Source organism: Fulmarus glacialis, unplaced genomic scaffold (assembly GCF_000690835.1).
Source record: "Fulmarus glacialis isolate BGI_N327 unplaced genomic scaffold, ASM69083v1 scaffold4405, whole genome shotgun sequence".
Taxonomy (NCBI): Eukaryota; Metazoa; Chordata; class Aves; order Procellariiformes; family Procellariidae; genus Fulmarus; species Fulmarus glacialis.
In genome coordinates this window covers 1-19703 of record NW_009214859.1, presented here as the reverse complement: position 1 = coordinate 19703, position 19703 = coordinate 1, and the positions used below count along the sequence as shown (strand labels likewise).

The 19703-nt window shown below is 36.6% G+C and overlaps 1 protein-coding gene across 1 annotated transcript in view; it reads right to left on the bottom strand.

Moving 5' to 3' along the window:
- The window catches only part of MRPL3 (mitochondrial ribosomal protein L3), a gene marked incomplete at its 5' end in the record, with an annotated part of 31132 nt that extends 11577 nt beyond the window's left edge, over positions 1-19555 (bottom strand). Inside the window, 8 exons of the mRNA XM_009578713.1 lie at positions 815-923; positions 9665-9725; positions 11638-11737; positions 15584-15682; positions 16533-16624; positions 17855-18033; positions 18465-18589; positions 19502-19555. Of these exons, the coding sequence (XP_009577008.1) occupies positions 815-923; positions 9665-9725; positions 11638-11737; positions 15584-15682; positions 16533-16624; positions 17855-18033; positions 18465-18589; positions 19502-19555 (819 nt within the window). The remainder of the gene's footprint in view (positions 1-814; positions 924-9664; positions 9726-11637; positions 11738-15583; positions 15683-16532; positions 16625-17854; positions 18034-18464; positions 18590-19501) is intronic.
- Positions 19556-19703: the final 148 nt, after the last annotated feature.

Genomic DNA, 19703 nt, shown 5'->3' with positions numbered 1-19703 from the left:
TATGCTTTTACAGTCTCAATTACTCTAACTTTGTTGCCTGATGCCTTTTTGCTTTTACTATTCTCTTAAGCATTATTAAACCTTTTTTAATGTTTATTTTAATTTCTCCAAGAAAATTACAGACAATTCAGGTTCAATACTGTGACTCAGTTTGTTTTAATTCTGTGTAACAAAGCCACTTTGCAAAAATCCCTCTTAGTTCAGCCTAAATGTTGTGCAACCTGTATAGGGACAAATTTTTAAATGCAGCTGTTCCAAGGAGCTTTTACATTAATACTGTTTATAGCATGAAACTTAAAAATATTACTCTTTACTCTGCTTAAAAATGCTAAGAAGCCAACAAAATATTTTGGGAATGAAAGAGTTCATAAAGCAGCTACACAAGCCAGGTAAGGTGATAAAAACAACTAGGGTTCCAAAGAATAGTACAATATCTGCAGTATAAAATACCAAGTAAATCCTTTCCCATCTATAAATGCTGTGATAAAAGATTCTTAGAACTCTTCAAAGCATGAAGACTATTTCTCTCAGCTATACTACAAAATACCACAATTTGCTCAGTTAAAATATGTTTGCTTACTTACCAGCAATATAGAATATTCATAAATCGAGGCACAAGAGAATAGCTAGCTGCATTGCTCGTTATACAGGTTTCTGAACTTCCTTTGAAACAGCTGGGATTCTTTGCTACCACAGAGAATGGTAGCTAGATGGTAACAGCTAGCCATTGTGAAATCGTTCATTTTTAGTAAGCAGTTCTAAAGATACTGAAGAATGTTTACATCAAGAAATGAGAAGAAATAAGAATCCTCACATTGGTAGATATTGCTCCAGGACGTCTGTGAGTTTTCGTCTGGCCGTGGCTAGCAGGCTGGCCTTTAAATCCCCACCTTTTCATGACACCTTGAAATCCTTTACCAATTCTGAAAAGAAAAATAATAAAGAAACAAACCTGAGTTAGTCAGACTTAAAATAAAGTTTCTATCAAGAAACAATAATTTTAATCAGGTTCACGATCTTTTTACCTTTAGCAAAGCTCAGCAAATATTTTTTTAAAAATCTGTGTTTTATACCATACTTAAATGTTGCTTTAGAGAATAAGAAGCACTAGAAATGAGTCAAATAGGCAAAAAGGCTAACACAAAATGCTCCTTGCTATCATAGTCTCAATATATAGTAGTGTAATGAAGCTTTCACCAATATTAAGATTGGACACCAAAAAAAAAAAGACGCCAAAAACCCAAATAAAAAGCAACTGTATAACAACACATACCAAAACTTAATGAAAGGCCCTAAGCGTCAAAGGGAAGAGATGGCTGCTTAACTAGCATAAAAATAAGCCAAGGAACATTTCTTTTCCAAACTACAATAGACTCATCTCTTGAAAACAGTTTTATGTGTAGTAAAAACACTTAAGTCTTTTGATCTGTACTCATCTGACAAATAAGGTCTAAAGCAGAATAACAAATAAGCCGTATTGTCAGCGCCCATGCCTTAATCTTTGAGGTACATGATAGTATTACTGGCTTTGGAGTTCTCTGTTTACTGCAGGGACAGACTCAATAGAAAAAACTGCCTCACCACTGCACAAAAGAAAAGCTGATTAAAATGTGTGTTTAAACCAGCATTATCTATTTCCAACAGGGTTTATGGCTGCACTGATTATTTAATTTAACAAGATGATCCTTTTCCTCCAATTTACAGAAATCTTTTCTCTATTAATGCACTTTGCAATGTTGTGGTCCTATTAGTTCAAGTATTAGAACCTTCCGGTCAAACACAGGAAAATAAAACCGGGTATGAGCATGCATACAGCACGTTGTACATATGGACTACATTTTGCTGACTCCCCTGATCAGAAAAGCACTACCATTAAAAACAAGAGAAAATATACAAATGCAGAAAACACCAACATTCACAAAAACTGGATTCTTTCCTCTCCCACTTGAATAATTCTCCTCTGATTGCTGGCCTAGTTGCATAGAGCAAGTCAAACCACCGTCAAAACCAGCCACAAATGGAAAAGACTCCCTAAAGCCACAGAACCATAAGGAAACAAGACTTGTGCAACCATGGTGTCTGCCTCTTTTTTTTCCCCTTCCCTGCTCTAAACCTAGTGGTCAATTCCAGTTAAATTGGGCACAGAAGAAAGATACCTAATTGTTTGAGATCAAAATCACTGGTTAGAAAGTATTGAGGTTTTTTTGCTCCTTTCCTACAACTGAGGAGATGCTAGAACATGATTAAAGCAGTGATATGTTCCTTTGGCTTGCCAGCCAGCCAGCCGCGCAAGTGCTTTGCCACCAGCAAGAGTCTGTCCAGGCCAGCAGACAGTGGTGCAACAGGGGGATATGGAGAGGGTCAGGGCCATGAGAGGGAGCTGAAGGCACCTGTGGAGGTCCAGGGTTACCTGGGATGATCAGGAACACAAGACAGAAATCTAAAGGATGCAAGGCTTTGTTACACCAGTTTCTCATGGATCACCTTATTTTAAAAGCTTGCAGCAATGAACAGCGATAGCTGTAAAAAAACAATTTGAAAAATATTCGCGCTTTGAGAGAGGCCCAAAATTTGTCATCTTCTATGTCTGCAGATTGCTGAGGGATTAGTAACTTTGAAATACGTAGCTGAAACTATGGGGGGGGGGAGAGGAGGAAGTGCTACAGGAAAATGTATCTGTTAAGCCAAAACGCTGTTTTTTCTTTAAAACTTTCTATTATTGGCCATGTTTTCCAAGTAGACTCTGGCATCTCTAGCTGGAAGATGGAATTAGCAAACTCTCCAAAACCAACTGCAAGTGGGTCGCATAACAACAGCTGTGCAGTTACCAGAGCGAGCAGATTGGGGCCATGATTAATTCTTTAGCTGCAGAAATGTACTCGCAATTCAGAGAAGACCATACAACTATCGAAAGCTACCATTTCAAAAGAAAACAGTACTGTCAACTTTAATCAAGAAGCATAAATCCCTGATATCATGAAACCACTTCAATACTTCATTCAGATTGTTCCTTTTTAGACATGAACAATTTAGAATACTGTAAACTGTACTTTTTAATAAAATACAAAAATATAAGAAATAGTTAATATTTGTAAGAGATGCATTTTGAAAAAAAGAATGTTTACGACATCAAATACTATAAGATATCTTCAAAAAGAAGTGATTATATCCTAAAATAAGAGTTGCTAGTGTTTAATGATTTATGCAATAGACTACGCTCATCTACTTTTTGGTCTTTCCAATCACACGCATATTTTCCAGTGAACAAAGACTCAATAGTGAAGCCTTAGGAAATTTATAGAAAGTGTGGCCAGACTGAAGAAGAGCACTCTGATAAACCTGAAAATTCTCATGCATCTGTTGATCTGGAATACCAAAACAAATCTCCAACATCTGAAGTATTCTGGATAAAGTCAAGAAAAGATATCTCAATGCTGAAATTAGGGTATTTCATAATGTATAATGCTTTATTATCTACAAAGGTTCTTTCACCATAGTAGTTCAATAATTTTTAGAATAGTTTCATTTTTTATTTGCGAAGAACTGGTCGAAGGCCTCTGAATTACCTACAAATACACTTTATCTTATGACTTTCTGAACGTTAATTTTCTACTCAGTTACCATTGTGATTGGAAAATAAACCCAAGTTTTTATTAATTAAGAAGAAGCTATAGTTTTATTTAATTTTGGAGTTTTTGATTTCTTTAAAAGAATAAACAAGGTATAATGTTCTTAAACACATGTCAAGATGAAAAACAATTACACAGACAGTGTATATTTCTTCCTAGACTCATGCTCTATCTGGAATAAAGCTGGAACCAGAATAAAACCTACAGGATTACGTAAATCAAACTTAAAATAAAGTAAGGAATGACTAACATCTGTTTAAATCAAATTTAGAAGGGAGGACTGTTCAACTACGCACTCAGTAGATCAGCCAATATACCTTAATCACTCTAGAAGAATAGTGTTTTTCCAACCCAAGTCCACCTTGATGTGACTGTGATCTGTTCTCAGACTAGTGGTGGATTTCTCTACTGTATGCAAAAAATAAGTATTATGAATGAATTTTCCATGACTCAAAATTTATCTGTATTTCTAATGCAAAGATTTTACATTCTTCCAATTGGATGAAATGCAAAGTCCTTTTGAAACTAATATTCATCTTATATAAACAAGGAAGAGAACTTAAGATGCATGCTGTTCAAGAAATACTATGGAAAGCCAGAGAAGGATTTAAACAGTTTACAGTTTTCTTAAACGTTTTTAATTCTGAAAAAAATTAACAAATATTTGTAAGAATATATTCTTGTTGACTTCTGAACAAATGCCAGGTATCAGTTATTAGTGTCACTTATTAATTTCAAATTAACTGCCCTCTTCGCCCTTCTTAAAAATTACTAGGTGTGAATGCATTCAGCAAGTATCACCAATAAAATACAAGAAAAATAATTATTGAAACTAAACCTAAAATGATATTTTGCAAAAGTAAATGAAACAGAAAAATCCCCCAAAAGAATACTGGATCTTTTATTACTTAAAAAGTCTTGTGAGTTAATTTCCAACAAATATTTTCTAACATTAAATTAGCGTGAGCTAGCCAAATCAAAAGACTAAAACATACAGTTATCACGTATGCAATACATACTATTTTATGTATACTATATATACTATTTTTAGTATATTATTGTCATGGTTTAACCTGGCAGGCAGCCAAATACCATGCAGCCGCTCGCTCACTCCCCCCCGCAGTGGGACGGGGAGAGAATCGGAAGGGTAAGAGTGAGAATTATATACACTATTCTATGTAATTTCACATTAGCCAACATAATGTATAAAAGATACCAACCAAACATGTACCTCTCCTGCAGTTACTTTTCTTATGATGATCTGCATCACAATTTCATTTAAGAATGCATCAGAAGAATCCCTGATTTCCCCCCTCAGAAGTCCTAAGTACTGACATCTCACTACATCTTGTTCATTAAAGTCTGTGAAATCTTTGAAAAGAAACACAATACAATTCTAATTTAGAACAAACTCAAACATGCATAAGAAGAGGTACAACTCCAAAATCTCTTAATAGGCATAGTATTGACAACTTCAGATATTTTCAAAAAACATTAAGGTTTGTCAAAGCGGAATTTTAATCCAGAACCATATAGTAATTAAACAGAATTAATATCTAGATTCCACTCTGAAAGAATCAAGTTGTGTGCAGTATCTGAGATATGATAATCAAGAACCTACACTGAAGTAGAACGCTTGTCATCCTACTTACACTGTTGTGATTTCTTGATAATACATCTTCTACCTGTTGTCTTGGCTTGAATCAAGGACTATGTATTTTTGTTCTGACAACAGTAACATTGAACGCCATATCTGAACAAAAAAACATGCACGAGACCTATCTTTATTAGGCTTGATATGTATAATGCCACTGTTCTTCAATACATGGAATTTAGTCACTTACTTTACTTAGCTTCACTGAAGCATTATTACCTGAATTCGAGAAAGGAATCACAGGCAGCAATGATGATATGCAAAACTAAGACACACAAATGTTAAATGAAAGGAAAATAATCTTTCTGCAGAATTAAAAACAGAGTTTAATTAGACACAGTTGTTGTAGTCTCACCTGCAGAAAAGCAGCTGTTCAGGTCAACCACCTAATTTTGTACCTTATTTTCCAGGTTTGATACCAGGTTTAATAGGTAAAACATCAGTACCTAATGAGTCAACTTCCATTTAGAAAGCTACTGGAATAAAACACTCTAATTAAGCAACAATTTAGTTTGCTGCTAACTCTTCAAACTTAGCTAATTTAAAAGACAATTATTTAGATGCTCTAGAGGAAAAGGATTCCAACTACTTAGTCAAATAATTTCAGACAATTGTAGAGTGTACGTTCAGGCTCAGATTACACTGTTAACCTAGCAAAGCTTAAATAAACCACTAAACACAGCAGAATCACCACTTAATTCTGACATATTTCAAACAAAACTACTGTCGGCTTTTTCTTTGGAGTGGTAAAATTTCTGATGTTCCAAAGGTTTCGGGAAATGTTCATGAAACAGGTCATGAACTGGCAGAAAAATGAAGTATAATACAACTCCGTCTCCATACAGCAACGGGCTACCACTGTAAGGCATGGTCCCACCTCTCCCCATCCCCACGTTTTGCTCATCTTTGTACTAGTGCAGAAGCTCACTCAGCTGATTAGCAAGCTGGGGCGTGCAACCGATCCAGCTGAAAACTAACCCAGTGTAGAATGCAGATATCTCACACTGATCTTTTCCTTCATGCAACTCAGGACACCAGTACCAGCGCTAGGAGCCAAAGGGAACTCTGTGGGAGCGAGCACCACCTCCCCTTCGGGCAGCAGCCTCTACCACGCCAGCTTAAAGAGGTCACAGAAGTGCAGCCTGTGAGAGAAGCGTTTCTGGTCGGTGCTACGTATTTTAACACAAAGCATATCAGGGCTAAAACAGACCACCAGGCCACAGGAATTCCGAAGTTTACTGCTGTCCCAAAAAGGGCAGTAAGCCTTTACACATTAAACACACCTCTGAAACACCGAGGAAAAGTCCTATCATTAAAGACAGCTATAAAATTTAAGGATTGAGCTTTTAAGTTGCTGAAAATAAGTACTAAGGAAAAAATCCAGCACTAAAGAAGATAGACAGCATGCAGACAGCTCTAAAAGCTACTCATACTGTGCTGAACAAATTACGAGACTACAAATAAAAACAAACTGCATACATCTTTAACTGAACTGTCTCGTTTCTGTGAAAGTGTTTTTCTTCACAGAGGTATAAATGAATCAAAACATTTCAAAAGACTTCGACAAAAACATTTGCAAAGAAAGTTTAAAAGCAGACAGTAATATAAAAACACCCTACACTTTGGTAAAGAAATCAAGATGCTAACCAAGACTTCTGAAATGTAGTGCTAGTTTGTTCAAGCTACGATAACTAAGAAAAGCTTCCTCATTTTTAATGAGCATATTTTTGATTTACGTCTTGGCAGAAGGAAGCATACAAAAGGATACCTTGCTCATCCGAATCATTAAGAGTTGGTAAAAAATTCAAATATCCTTTATATTCCATTATATTATCTACTCATTGAGGTGACATTAGTTTTCCTTCTTTCCTTTTTAAAGGAATAATTAGAATTAATCATGCTATTCACAACAGCTCTGCTATTATCATCTGTATGATTTCAAACATTGCACACTTCAGTGTTTTCTCCAGTAAAACAAAATTACTGACAATCTTAAAAAGTAAAGTACATGTTCACGTAAAAATATTTCTAAAAAATTTACTAGCGGTGATAGCAAGATTTTAGGAATAACTGTCTTTTAAGTCCATAATGATTTGAATCAGGAAGACAGAAGTTGTGGAAGAAAGGAGAGGAAGTCAATCTGTGCTCCCTATGGCATTATATCCTTAAGTACCTTTTCAAAATGCCCCTATAGCTTAGGATCTTTCAAGTGCCTACATCACTTCTGAAAACGGGACTTCAGAGAGGCTCATTTCAGCCTGTGGACCAAACCTCCCCAGGTTCCCTCTTCGTTCAGTAGGGAGAAGCTGGCTCCTCTTGAGGGGGTTCAGAACACAAGTACAACATGAAGTTCTCATTTTTCTCCCACAGTGCAGTCCAAATGCTATAGCTCAATGCCATAATCATTCCCAAGATAACTTTTTTTGCCCTTCACTGAAGCATTTCTTGGATATTTTTGTGATATTGTAAAATCTGTACTTACAGTAACTAAGAATGATGGATACAGCATTCTGAAAAATAATGAAAAATCAAACCCCACCCAAGTATGAGACTAAGCAACACTGGATGAAATTGCATGCAATAAAGTAAAGGACCCAAAGAAAAACTGAGATGTAGTAAAATAATTTAATTCTTGCCCAAGAGTTAAAGGAATATGATAAATGCAGCATTCCAGAAAAGTGGAAATTAAGAAACATTGAAAGTAGAAATGAGAAAGCGAGTAAGTCACAGAAAAAGGTTAAAAAAACCCCGGATATAGAAAGACTGAGATGATTAGAGAATCATATTGACAGAAAACCCAGAAAACCCAAAAAATCTGATCTTTCTCTTTAGCTTAAGAATTTTTTCTGCTCCTTTTGTATCAGGCACCTGTATAGTAGGATTATATGTAGTATGCTACCAAAATCAGCAGTACAAACAAAAATTTCTGAAATGGGATCATACAAATATCAGGAGAAAATAGATTAGAAATACTGAATTAAAAGATAGGATGGATTCACTAAACATAACCAAGAACCCAGTCTATTTTTAGCTTGCTAGTATTTTAAAATACATATAGCAAGATACAAATCAATACCCTGTGGCTGCTTACCAGTATCTCTTACATTGCCAAAAAAACCTTTCCTAGTTCTTGAAGTACTTCTAGAAAAACAAAGCTTTTCCGCATTAACAAAGGATGACAATCTACGTGGAATGACTGTATTCCTAATGACCCTGTGCTTTGCTTTGCAAACAAGCTATTGTCTCTTACAGGCTGTTCACTGAATGCAATTTAGAAGCAGAATGAATAATGTACTAGATCTAAGTCTTACATAAGTAAGTTTGACAGAGAAAAATACTAATTCCAGTCAACTCCTCGACCTCCTGTTCTCAACAGGTGCCCTCATAGGTGTAGTCAGGTGTAGCTACACCAGAACCGACTACTCGGCTGTACTTATACCCCATACATACAAAGCCCTGTGAATAATATTAGACATTTATAAGTATTACACATATGTGCAACAATTACAATGGATGATATTTCAACAAGGCCAGTTGGGTATAATCTCCATTACATAAAAAACATCAAATGGAAAACATTATCTGGCATCGCAACACAACAAAACCACACTTCACTGAAATATGGAGATAGGAGTTCTCTTGGGCAGTGGAAATCATGGACATAATAGAAGAGGCATGACTAGTCTTTGCGCCAAGATGCCAGTTTTTCTTTTGACACTCTCTAGCCCTTGAGCTCTAATTTGGCATTCGCAGTGGTCTGAGAGGAAATCATTCCTCCCACATTAAAGTAAAAGATCATTAGCCATTGCTGGCAGAGGAGACGAGCTGGAATATGAGAGAAAACAAAAAGGGAATTTGACAGCTCCATTGTCTGGCTAAATGTATTCACTATCTTTCTGCTTTTCTTTCGGTCTGCATGATACATCTCTCTCTGCATCTCTTCACCAAATCAAAATTAAGCAGTCTTTCTGGGAATTCATGCCTTTCAGCATTTATTCCCTACTTCTACATACCATAGATGCTGCATTATAGACCTCTTCGCCTGTGCTAAGTTTGAGCAACTCTTTCTCAAGCTGTTTGTCAAGCCCCTCCACGCTAATCATGTATGTGCGACAGACAATACATGCAGAACCATAGTCCTAATAATATTATTTGTTTACCTACCGTTGTTCAAAATCAAAAGTAAGCCTCAGCAAAGAAAAATAATTTGATATTTTTGACTCACTATGGCTGAATGGACTTCTATTTCCTGCCACTACCCTTGCAATGGTATTTCAGCTTTCGTGAGCCATGAGTTCAAGCCAAAGTAGAGGCGGGGGAAAAAAATTCTACCAGTCTATTTGAAAGATGAACGATAAATGTTAAATCATTAGGAACCTACGTTTTTGCAGTAACATCCACGAACTGCCCTGGGCGGAAGTGAGCAGCATACAAAGGAGTACCTTTAAAAGAAGAGGAGAGATCATGTTTAACTAAGTGCTGAAATCCTCAAACCACTATCCAGTCATTACCATCCAGGGTAGATTACAGTCACAGGAAAGGAAACAAAACTTTGTTTTATTCACGTATTATTTCTTCTTCTTTATAAACCTCACTGACTAAAATAGGTGCTTGGTAGTTACTACTTAAGCACATTTCTCAGTTCCTAGCCCAATTTCAGATGAGTAGGAAGGAAGGGTTGGGGCTTTACTCAGACATGTTGCACTTCAGACACAGAAAGAGACAAAGCCCAAAATGCTTTATTAGTTAAGACTCACAATAAACAAACTTGGCAAGAACACAGAACGTGCTCCACTTATAACTACTAGCACTTCACAAGGTGCAGCGTTTTTTTTTAAAAAACACAAAAAACTAAACCCCAAAACACTTCCTATAAAAATTGGGTTAAGAATAAAAAAAAAGTTTTGCAATGCTTCCTCTTTGTTAAGACACAGTGTTTCCAAACTAAAGACCGTGGCAGAAGTACAGCTTCATCCACCGGGGAACTACCTATATAAGAGCCTTTAGCAGAGGTAGTGCTACCATTGATCAGTGACATCACTCACCTGACTGCAATTACGTTAATTCCCCTAAGTGCTTGTAGTATCAAAGTTTTAATTTTAATTAAAGATCTATTTTGTCTTCAGCAATTCTTTTTCATCCAACTGCAATATTGTTTTATTAGCAGCTTTAAAAAAAACCAGAATTGATAACTCAGTTCATTATAAATTAACTTTAATCCGAAGATCCATGCAGCTGCATCTTTAACAGTTTCCAGACTGTTTTAAGTCAATTAAAAAAAAAAGAAATTTTAATTGCTTCATGTCAACACTCATTTTCATACTGTTTTCAAATCTGTATGAACGCAAACTGAAATGACATAAACCTCTCCTAAGTCTCAAGCATAAAAATCCTCATATTATTTCATGTTATATTTATATGATCCATACACACCTGGGATAAGATGCCTGTCAACTGACAGAAAATCATGTACTTGAAGGATGTTATGTACAAAATACACACACTGCAAAATCAGTTTATTGAAAACTTGCGATTCTGCTTTATCTCAAGTTTTTGCTTCTATTTATCAGTCCAGACTTCCTCATGTCAGATTTGATTTTTATCAGTTACCGTGCTGTATTAAAAAGGTCTTGCAAAAACCTTCTCAATGGCAAATAAAGATGTAATACATTAGAATTTCCTACCCTACATAATTCTTGGGAAAATACCTCTAACTGTCAAAAAGCACACAATGAAAGCAACCTAAATACACTAGCTAATAAAACCTTAAAAACATAGAACTTTTCATTAAATCTCCAAACTTCTAATACTGATTTTCAGTGAGAACGTTTATTATAACATGTTTTAATGTGTTTTACTTCGCAAGGTGCCAGAAAAAACGCCATATATGACAGCCATCAGTCCTACTTCTGAATGCAGCAAGAAGAAACAAACCTCAAACTGCTATTTTAGGCTCCTGAGAAACATTACCACAAAATTCTCGGTGCCCTTCTTATAAGGATATTCAGAGAACTTCCTGTAAATGCATTCATATTTATTCCCAGCAAGTGAGTCAATGTTACAGACATTTATTTCTTAACTCAATGTTCATATTGGCTAGTTTGGATCAGACTTGTTTTCTCGTAGAAACATAATATCCAGGAAAAATCCAACTTCTCATCACATAGAAAGTAAAGCCTATTTTATAGTTTTCCCTAAGAAAAAAGTTTGTTTGTGCTTAATGACAAAGAAATAAGAATTCAGCAATTTCCATACAAAACAAAAATGAAATACACGTCATAACTTGGTTTAGGTCTACAAGCAGCAGACGTTAAATGATTATGCATATAACATTCAGTAGCTCAAAAAGATTACCTGGTTTAATTATGGCATCATCTGTTACATTAAATACTGTAACTTTCTGCTTCCGTGGTACTCCAGCTTCTTTAAAAATTTCCATTGCAGACTCTGATTTCTGAAACGAAGAGCAGCCATAAAAAAGAAGTGATCTTAAAATAGCCAAGGATCAACCTAGTACAGAAAGTGATTATAGGCTGTCAACACCACTGCGAAAAACAGATATATCATACTACATTTTTATCTTGAGACTAGCATTTTAACTGTATATAAAATTAATTTAAAACTCCTGTGTCTGCATTTTATTTTCTGTCAACTAGTTACCCTACAGCTACATCATATAAACAAGAGATATATGAAGATTTCTAAGATCAGAAAAGGGAAACCAATCATTTAGAATGTACATAAAATATATTACTGCTTTTTCATGACTTTCAAAGATTTCTGTAGTAATTTAAAAGCATTTTCTCTTTTTCAAAGCTTCTAATGACTTAGTTCCACACCACCATAAATATAATTTATTTGATTTAACTAACAAAAGCACAGAAATAAAGCCTGGTCTTGCAGAAACTTTTAGAAATGCTTAACTTCCCACAGAAGAGGATCTAGAGTCTCTGGACAAAAAAGAAAAATGAAGAACAGCAAGTTTATGATTCATGTATTTCTAAGATATACCAAGTACACTCAGTGTCAAACCACTGCTGACTTACTAAAGAAGGGCTCTTCTTTTTAGAGGAGTCTGACAATGTTAAAAGTACTTAAAATTGTTCTCAGCTGTTTTAAAGAAAACTCACAGAATAGCTGAAGACCACTGAGATGATACTAAGTAATGGAAACAGTGATGCAGGAAAACTGTGGCCATAGGAAAAAAGCAATGCAGCTGATTTTTCTCCAAACGAATTCTCCTAGAAAGCAATTTAAGCATCTGACAACACTGTCACACTTGGATAGTCACATCTCTGAGGTTCACTTCTCAAAAGGTCTGTGCAGTTCTCTCTCTCTCAAAAATAATTTTGTGTATTTTAAGACAAATAATGTGAGTAACTTTAAAATCACTACTTAGCTTATTTTGAAAATCTGCATGTTGCCCTTCCTTTTGTTTTTAAAAATCTGTTTAAAAGTGTTAGAACAGAGGAAGTTTTGTCAAGAATGAGGGAGCAAGACGATGAGGATCTCTGACTTAGACACAAAACAGAAATTTTAACTTTATGAATCTGTCCTTATTTGAGGAGAAAGTTTTTGAGAGTTAGAAGTTTTTTTGAGTGATTTGTTAACTTGACTTCATAGTACAAAACACTTCGAATACCTTTTTTTTTAAAAAAAAAAGTCATCAACTAAATACAAAGTCTCCCCTAAGACCACAAAAATGTGAAGCATCAATGGAGTACAACTGTATTAAACTGTAGTACCTTATGTAGGAATTAAAAATAAAGAAATACCCTTTCTACTAAATGCCTGCATATCAATACTTTATTTCCACTGTTATGTAAAACTGCTGCCTTAGATCAGCAAGGGGAGCTCTGCGCTCAGCATGGGTGCCTGGAAAGAGCTACCACAGCTAAAGAAAAGCATAGTGAAGTCAGAGAGTAAAAATCGCTTACATCTCAAGAATCCTAGCCTTGCACTGTTCTACTTCAACAACAAGTTTTCTTCAAACAGTCAAGTCAAAGAGACATATTTCTACAAACAAAACACTGCAGTCTTTACAAAGCCTTCCTAAAAAGCAATACTGAAGAGAAGAACATTGAGTGAATTCTCAGATGTTCTTTTTTTTAAAAAGACAAACAATATCTTCCAGTATTATAGGAAAATGATCGATATGCCCTCACTTAAGGGAAGCATATAAAATATTTTTGACAAAAAATTGTTAGAACACTGACAGAATTGTACTTTTGAGAATAATTTTGCATTAAAAAAATCATGAAAAATCTGTTCACTTGTAATAGACTGACATACATCAAGTTAAAAAGGAAAAAAAACAATCTTGCTAAAAATGTAATACCCCTTATCATTTTTTTAAGCAATTTGACACTCAAAAGAAATACATGAAACTCTTTGTTAGTAAAATTACTGAGGGAATCATTAGATTAAATTCATTAAAAATCAGTAGCTCTGAGGAATCTGAGGAAGACAGATGTTCCTATGAGGAATTAACAGAAGATAAACTGCTTATGCTCATACAATACAGTATCATTCAGCCTTCTTTTAATTCTCGCTTTCAGACACTTCAGAGAGAAAAGAAACACAAGAAAAGACTGATAAACATAGGAGAGCAATGATTCAAACCTGCAGCTAAACCACAGAAAAACATCATTTGTTAGTTCCTTAACAAGTCAAATTGTTCAGAATTGGCATGCCAAATTCTTTCTTAGAAATTATCTGGTTTATACAATGATGATGATAACAACAACAACAATAATAGCAACAGAGCTCAGTCTCAGGCCAGGTCCTCACCACAGATTGGTCTAAGGATAGTTAATGAATTTCTTTATTAAAATGAGTCTAAGTTCAACCAAATTTATAGGAACTAACTTGGAAGAAGTTACGTCCACAAGAGTCTTTAACATAACTCAAACTACTAAAAAATCCTTGAGTTGACTTTTTAGGTAGTTTGGCTTTGAAGAAATTTTCTTAATTCACAAGAGCTGTTTAAATAGAAATTTTCTATATACTTCCTTGCTTCCTGCACATTTTTACTCTGACAACATATTGAATCACTGATAACATTATTTTTATGAAAAGCTCAACTGTAAGGAGTCTAATGTGCATAATACAACTTGAAAATCATTATTCACATGATTCTTGCATGTCTTAAACCAAGATAACAGGAAGAAAAAAGACAGTTGTAATTTCTCCAGGAAAAATGTCACACCTGGAAAGTGGAAATGGACTGAAGTGACAGGATAGACACCTAAAAAGTACAAGCAATGATGGTGAAACATGGCATAAACACACTGAATAAAAGAAAGATACCTTAAAATATAAACCTGTTCAAAATCAGTAGAATATACTGTAAAAGCCAACAGATTTATCAAATGAAAAAAGCTCCTTCTTCCCTCACTGGAAAAACGAGATTAATTTTGAGGCTCTGGGACCTTTTGTTTGAAAAAGGGAAATATATGCCCTCAAAAAGACACAATCAACAACTGAGATAATCTGCTTAGTAATCACGAGTCCTATTTTTCTTTACTTGCCTAAATCAAACAAATGAATGTCACGATGCTGCAAGAAATGAAAAGTGATATTTTATAGAAATAATGGATCATAGAAACTGCAATACTTTGAGGCAAAGCTTTGTTCCTGCCTTGATCTATAATTCAATTTTCCTCCTCACGAATGACAGCTCTGCTAGACAACCTTAGCCACTGAAGGTGGCTGGGAATTCCACATCAGGCATGTGGGGTGTCTAAACAAGTGAGTGGCTTTGATATTGCTGTTGATGAGCTATAATCATGAAGCTGAAAATTTAAGTCTGAAACTTATTGATCAGTAAAACTATATGCAAATTAAACAATCTCAACAGACCTGGAAACATTACAACTATGGAGGAACAAGCTAGAGAACAAAGTCTTCTAAACAACCGATGAAGCTGGGTAAGTCTACAACAGGCCATTAATGCGTATATCTTGCAGTCCTGGTCTTGTATCATATCTCCACGGACATGGTGAACACACGTTTCTACATTGCTAATGGCCCTTCAGACCCTTTCATCATCATGCATATCAAAGCAACTTCCTAAACCCACAGCTTTCCTAGAGAATCAAGAGGCAAAACTTTCAAAAAGTTCTTCTTGCTATTCTCTTAACCAAGAACTGACACTAGCATTAGGAAATAAGCAAGAGTGGATGTGACAAAAGATCAGTTCCAAAGCATGCATGTCTGCCAATTAATCTTTAGAGAAGTCTACCTGTGCTACTTTTGTACTGTAATCACAACAGAAAAACACCCAAAGTGGTTCACTTACAGAAAAAGGAGATGCGTTTTTGCCTCCAACAAGTAGCTTAGATGTTTTTCCACCCGACTCTTCCTTTGAAATGTATTTTAAAACATGGCAATCTTGCACCTTAAGAAAAGTAAAATAGTGTTTATTTGAGTATTAGCAGATGTGTAAGCTTTGAGATCATAATAAGAGAATATCAAAACAAGTGAAACAAAGTCAGTCTCTGTTTTCATTTGTATCTATATAACAGGAGATACAGCCTACAAGTAGGGGAGTGTGTTACCTTTTTACCATAGACATTCTTTTTCCAATCAATTAAAGGCTTATTTTAGAAAAAAAAAATATTAGTAGAATGCAAACTATATTTTCATAAATGCTCTAGAAATTGAATAAACTTTTATATAGCCATCTTTTGCCTGCAAGATGTGCAAAATCGCTACTGTATGCAGCAGCAAAGCATACAGTAAGAGCCCACATTTTAGACTCCTGCTCCTTTGCCCTGTAAACCAAATATCCTTCACAGGCCCGGTTGATCATATGGCAGCAACAGGTCAGTGAAACAGCTTCATCACAGTAGTACCTGCCTGAGAATAATAAGCAGCAGCTGCGGGGCTACAAAGGCTGTTACCAAGGTGAAACTAATCCCAGAGTGGCTGCAGGTGGCAAAAAAAAAAAAAAAGTGAAGTGGGGTAGTTAACACCAGCTTTATGCTGCCTCCCATCTCCCCTCACTTAGGTAATACTACACACAGTTCTGCAGCACTTGAATAACTGAGGCAGAAGGCACACCGCTCCTAGAAAGTTTAGGATATAAACAGAATAGGCACAGTGTACTATGCAGGGCTGAAAGAAATCTTTCCTTTCGTTAGGGATTTCCTACTCTGTACAAGTGGTAAGTTTCACTTTTGCCTGAAACTTCTGCTTAACGATCTGAATACAGTATAGGAGATTAAATTAATTATGATTTATTTCACCTTAAGTAGTGTGACAGCATGTTTTTTTCCTGACTTGGTCCATATTGGCATCATTCCCAGTTTTACTGCAACAACACCAACTCTGATGGAATCTGTAGATCAAAACAGAACATGGATGCAACTCCACACTTAATATTTGAAAGAGCCCATCTCATAACTTGCTAAGTCCCATTAACTCAGACCTTTCCTAAGGAGTTGAGGAATGAGAAAAAACATCGCTGACTCCCTGCAGATAGGCTGGGAATAACCTGTTCACTGTCTTTAATTCCATTAGCAGTAAAGTTCTCTTTGTTCCAGTTGTGTTTGATAGAATATGCAAAACAGTTACCCATTAAGTTCAGAACAACAAATGCTTCAGACTGTTTTTTTTTGAAAATACAACACTCATGTAGTTAGTTTCACTAGAGCCAAACTAACTATTGAAAAGTTTACTGCAGTAGGTTCCTCCCGCCCTGACCTCTGCATATTTTTGTCACTGTAACTGTACAGCAAAGGCAACCTGTCAAGTCTGGCTTCTGACAGTCCATGCTGTGAAAAACAGAACACTTAAGATGAAGAATAAATGCTTTAAAGTTTGAAAAATGCTCTTTGTTCCAGTTTCCACTGTCATACCCAAGGATCTTGCCACGGATTTGCAGACTTTGTTGTTTGCTGTCAAATGATGTGACCCTTTTGAAGACTCAAAACCTTTGTCTTGTGTTCTAGTCCATAAGACGTTTGACATTAGGAAAAGGTTCTTCACGGAGAGGGTGGTCAGTCACTGGAATGGACTCCCCAGGGAAGTGGTCACGGCACCAAGCCCGTCAGAGCTCAAGGAGCGTCTGGATGACGGTCTTAGTCATACGGTTTAATTTTAGGTAGTCCTGCAAAGAGCAGGGTGTTGGACTCGGTGATCCTTATGGATCCCTTCCATCCTGAGATATTCTATGATTCTATGAATCACTGAATAGAAGTGGGATCTATTACATACTACAGTTTTTCTTCAGGGTCCAGCAATATTTACAGGAACATTTTCAAGTTCATATACTTTATATTCTAGGGAGTCTTTTTTGATTAATTCATAGTTTATTATCTTGTCCTTGTGCAGCAATGGGACTGGCCAAGCGCTGATTTGGACTAAAACCTAAGTTTTTACAACGTTCTTAACACCTTGTAGTATTTTAAATGCTTTTTAGAGAACTACATTTACTGCTATACTAGGAGATGTGTTGGATGATTGAGGTAAAAGCAAAAAGGACACAATCCTGATGTTACGGAATGCAACAACACAACAACAATAATTCCAGTATGAGTTTGGTATTTCAGAAGAGATACTTTCTCACCTGGTTTCCACTCGTTCAGTGGCCATGGCTCATCCTTCAGAGGGCACAGCTTGCTAGCTGTTTGAGCTTTGTATTCCTCCGCAGTTATCTTCTTGAGGAACTGGACGTTCTCTTCAGAAAGATGCTCGTGCCACCACGTTGTACTGTTAACGTGCCTGACTACAAAGCCCAGCTGTCCCCTTTCCAGTAATGAGAAAAAGTTTTAAGTGTCTTATCAGTTCAAATAATGTCTCATAACACGTATGTTCGTAATGTAATACATACTACATAATTGTATCATTACATTATACAGTCATAAAGACCAAAATTATATTAGCAAGCTATTCAATCACTTAAACTGGCCACCCCTGACCAACACCACCTAATTATTTGTCATGCTCTCATCTAACTTTTAAGGTATTCTAAAACACACCAAAGGGGGGCAAGCAACAACAAATCAAATAACCACTCCTTCTGTGATAAAAAAAGCTAGATCCATGAGTGAAGAGATAGCAATGGGTGTTGTTTACTTTAACTTTACCAAGGCTTTCAACACAGTCTCCTGTGGCATCCTTCTATCCACGCTGGGATGTTATGGCACAGATGGCAGGGCTATCAGATGAGCAAAAACCTGTCTGGATCATCAGGCTGAGAGTCGTGGTTAATGGTCTGCACTCTACCAGAAGACCAGTTACAAGCAGAGTTCCTTAAGAGTCTATTCGGGAACTTGGCCTGTTTAGTATCTTTATCAGCAACCTGTAAGAGGGGATGAGTGCACCCTTCTTAAGTTTGCAAATAAAACTGAACTGAAGGGAGCAGCTGACAGTGCTCAAGGGCGTCCCTCTGCCAGTCAGAGGGACAGGCCAATAAGGAACCTGATGAAATTCACAAAGGAGAAATGCAAAGTCCCACACCTGGGATGAAATAACTTCTTGCAAGGGTACAGGCAGTGACTTCAGCAGAGCTGCTCCCCAGCCAGCCAAAGGACCTGGGAGTCCTGGGGTGCAAAAAGGTAAGAAGGGAGCCAGCAGGCTCCTGGCAGCAATGAAGGCTGACAGCAGCCTGGGCTGTATCAACAGAAGCACAGTCAGGAGATTAAGGGAAGCATTTATCACCCTTTGTTCAGCATGCCAAGTAGACCACATCTGCAATACTAAATTCAGTTTTGGGTCCCCAGAACAACAGGGATGTTTATAAACGAGCAAGTACAGCAGTGGTACACAAAAATAGAGGGGCTAGAGCACTTGCCCGGCAAGGAGGATTGATGTAACTGGGCTTGTTTAGTCTGGAGAAGAGGAGGCTTAGGGGGAACCTGACAGCAGCCTTCTAATACCTATGAGAAGGTTACTGAAAAAACAGAGCCATGCCATGTTTACTGAAGTGCATGCCAGGAGAATGATAGAATTGGTATAAACTGAAAGAGGAGGTTCTGATTTGACGTAAGGAAAAAATATTCAGCCTGAGGACAATCAAACTGGAACAAGGGCCTAGAGTCACTGTGCAGCCTCTGTCCTTGGAGGCTCTCAAGGCCCAACCAGACAGAGCCCTGAACAACCTGGTCTGACCTCAGAGCTGGCCGCACTGTGAGCAGGTTAGACTAGAAACTCCCTGAGCTCCCTTCCAGCCCCTACAACCCTCTGATTTTACATTCACTGCTAAACACCTCACTGTACTGCCATAATTCTTGTGAGGGCTAAGGAAAGCTTGATACTCCTCAATCCTCTGCAAGTACAATGAAACAGATCACAATACGGTTAGTGAACGCACGTGACTAGTTGTAGCAGCTGGCCAAGGCAACTCAAAACACAGCAGGTCAAGTCACTGAGAATGAAGCAAAGATACTGCCCCAGCAGTAAACCGGGGCCCAACC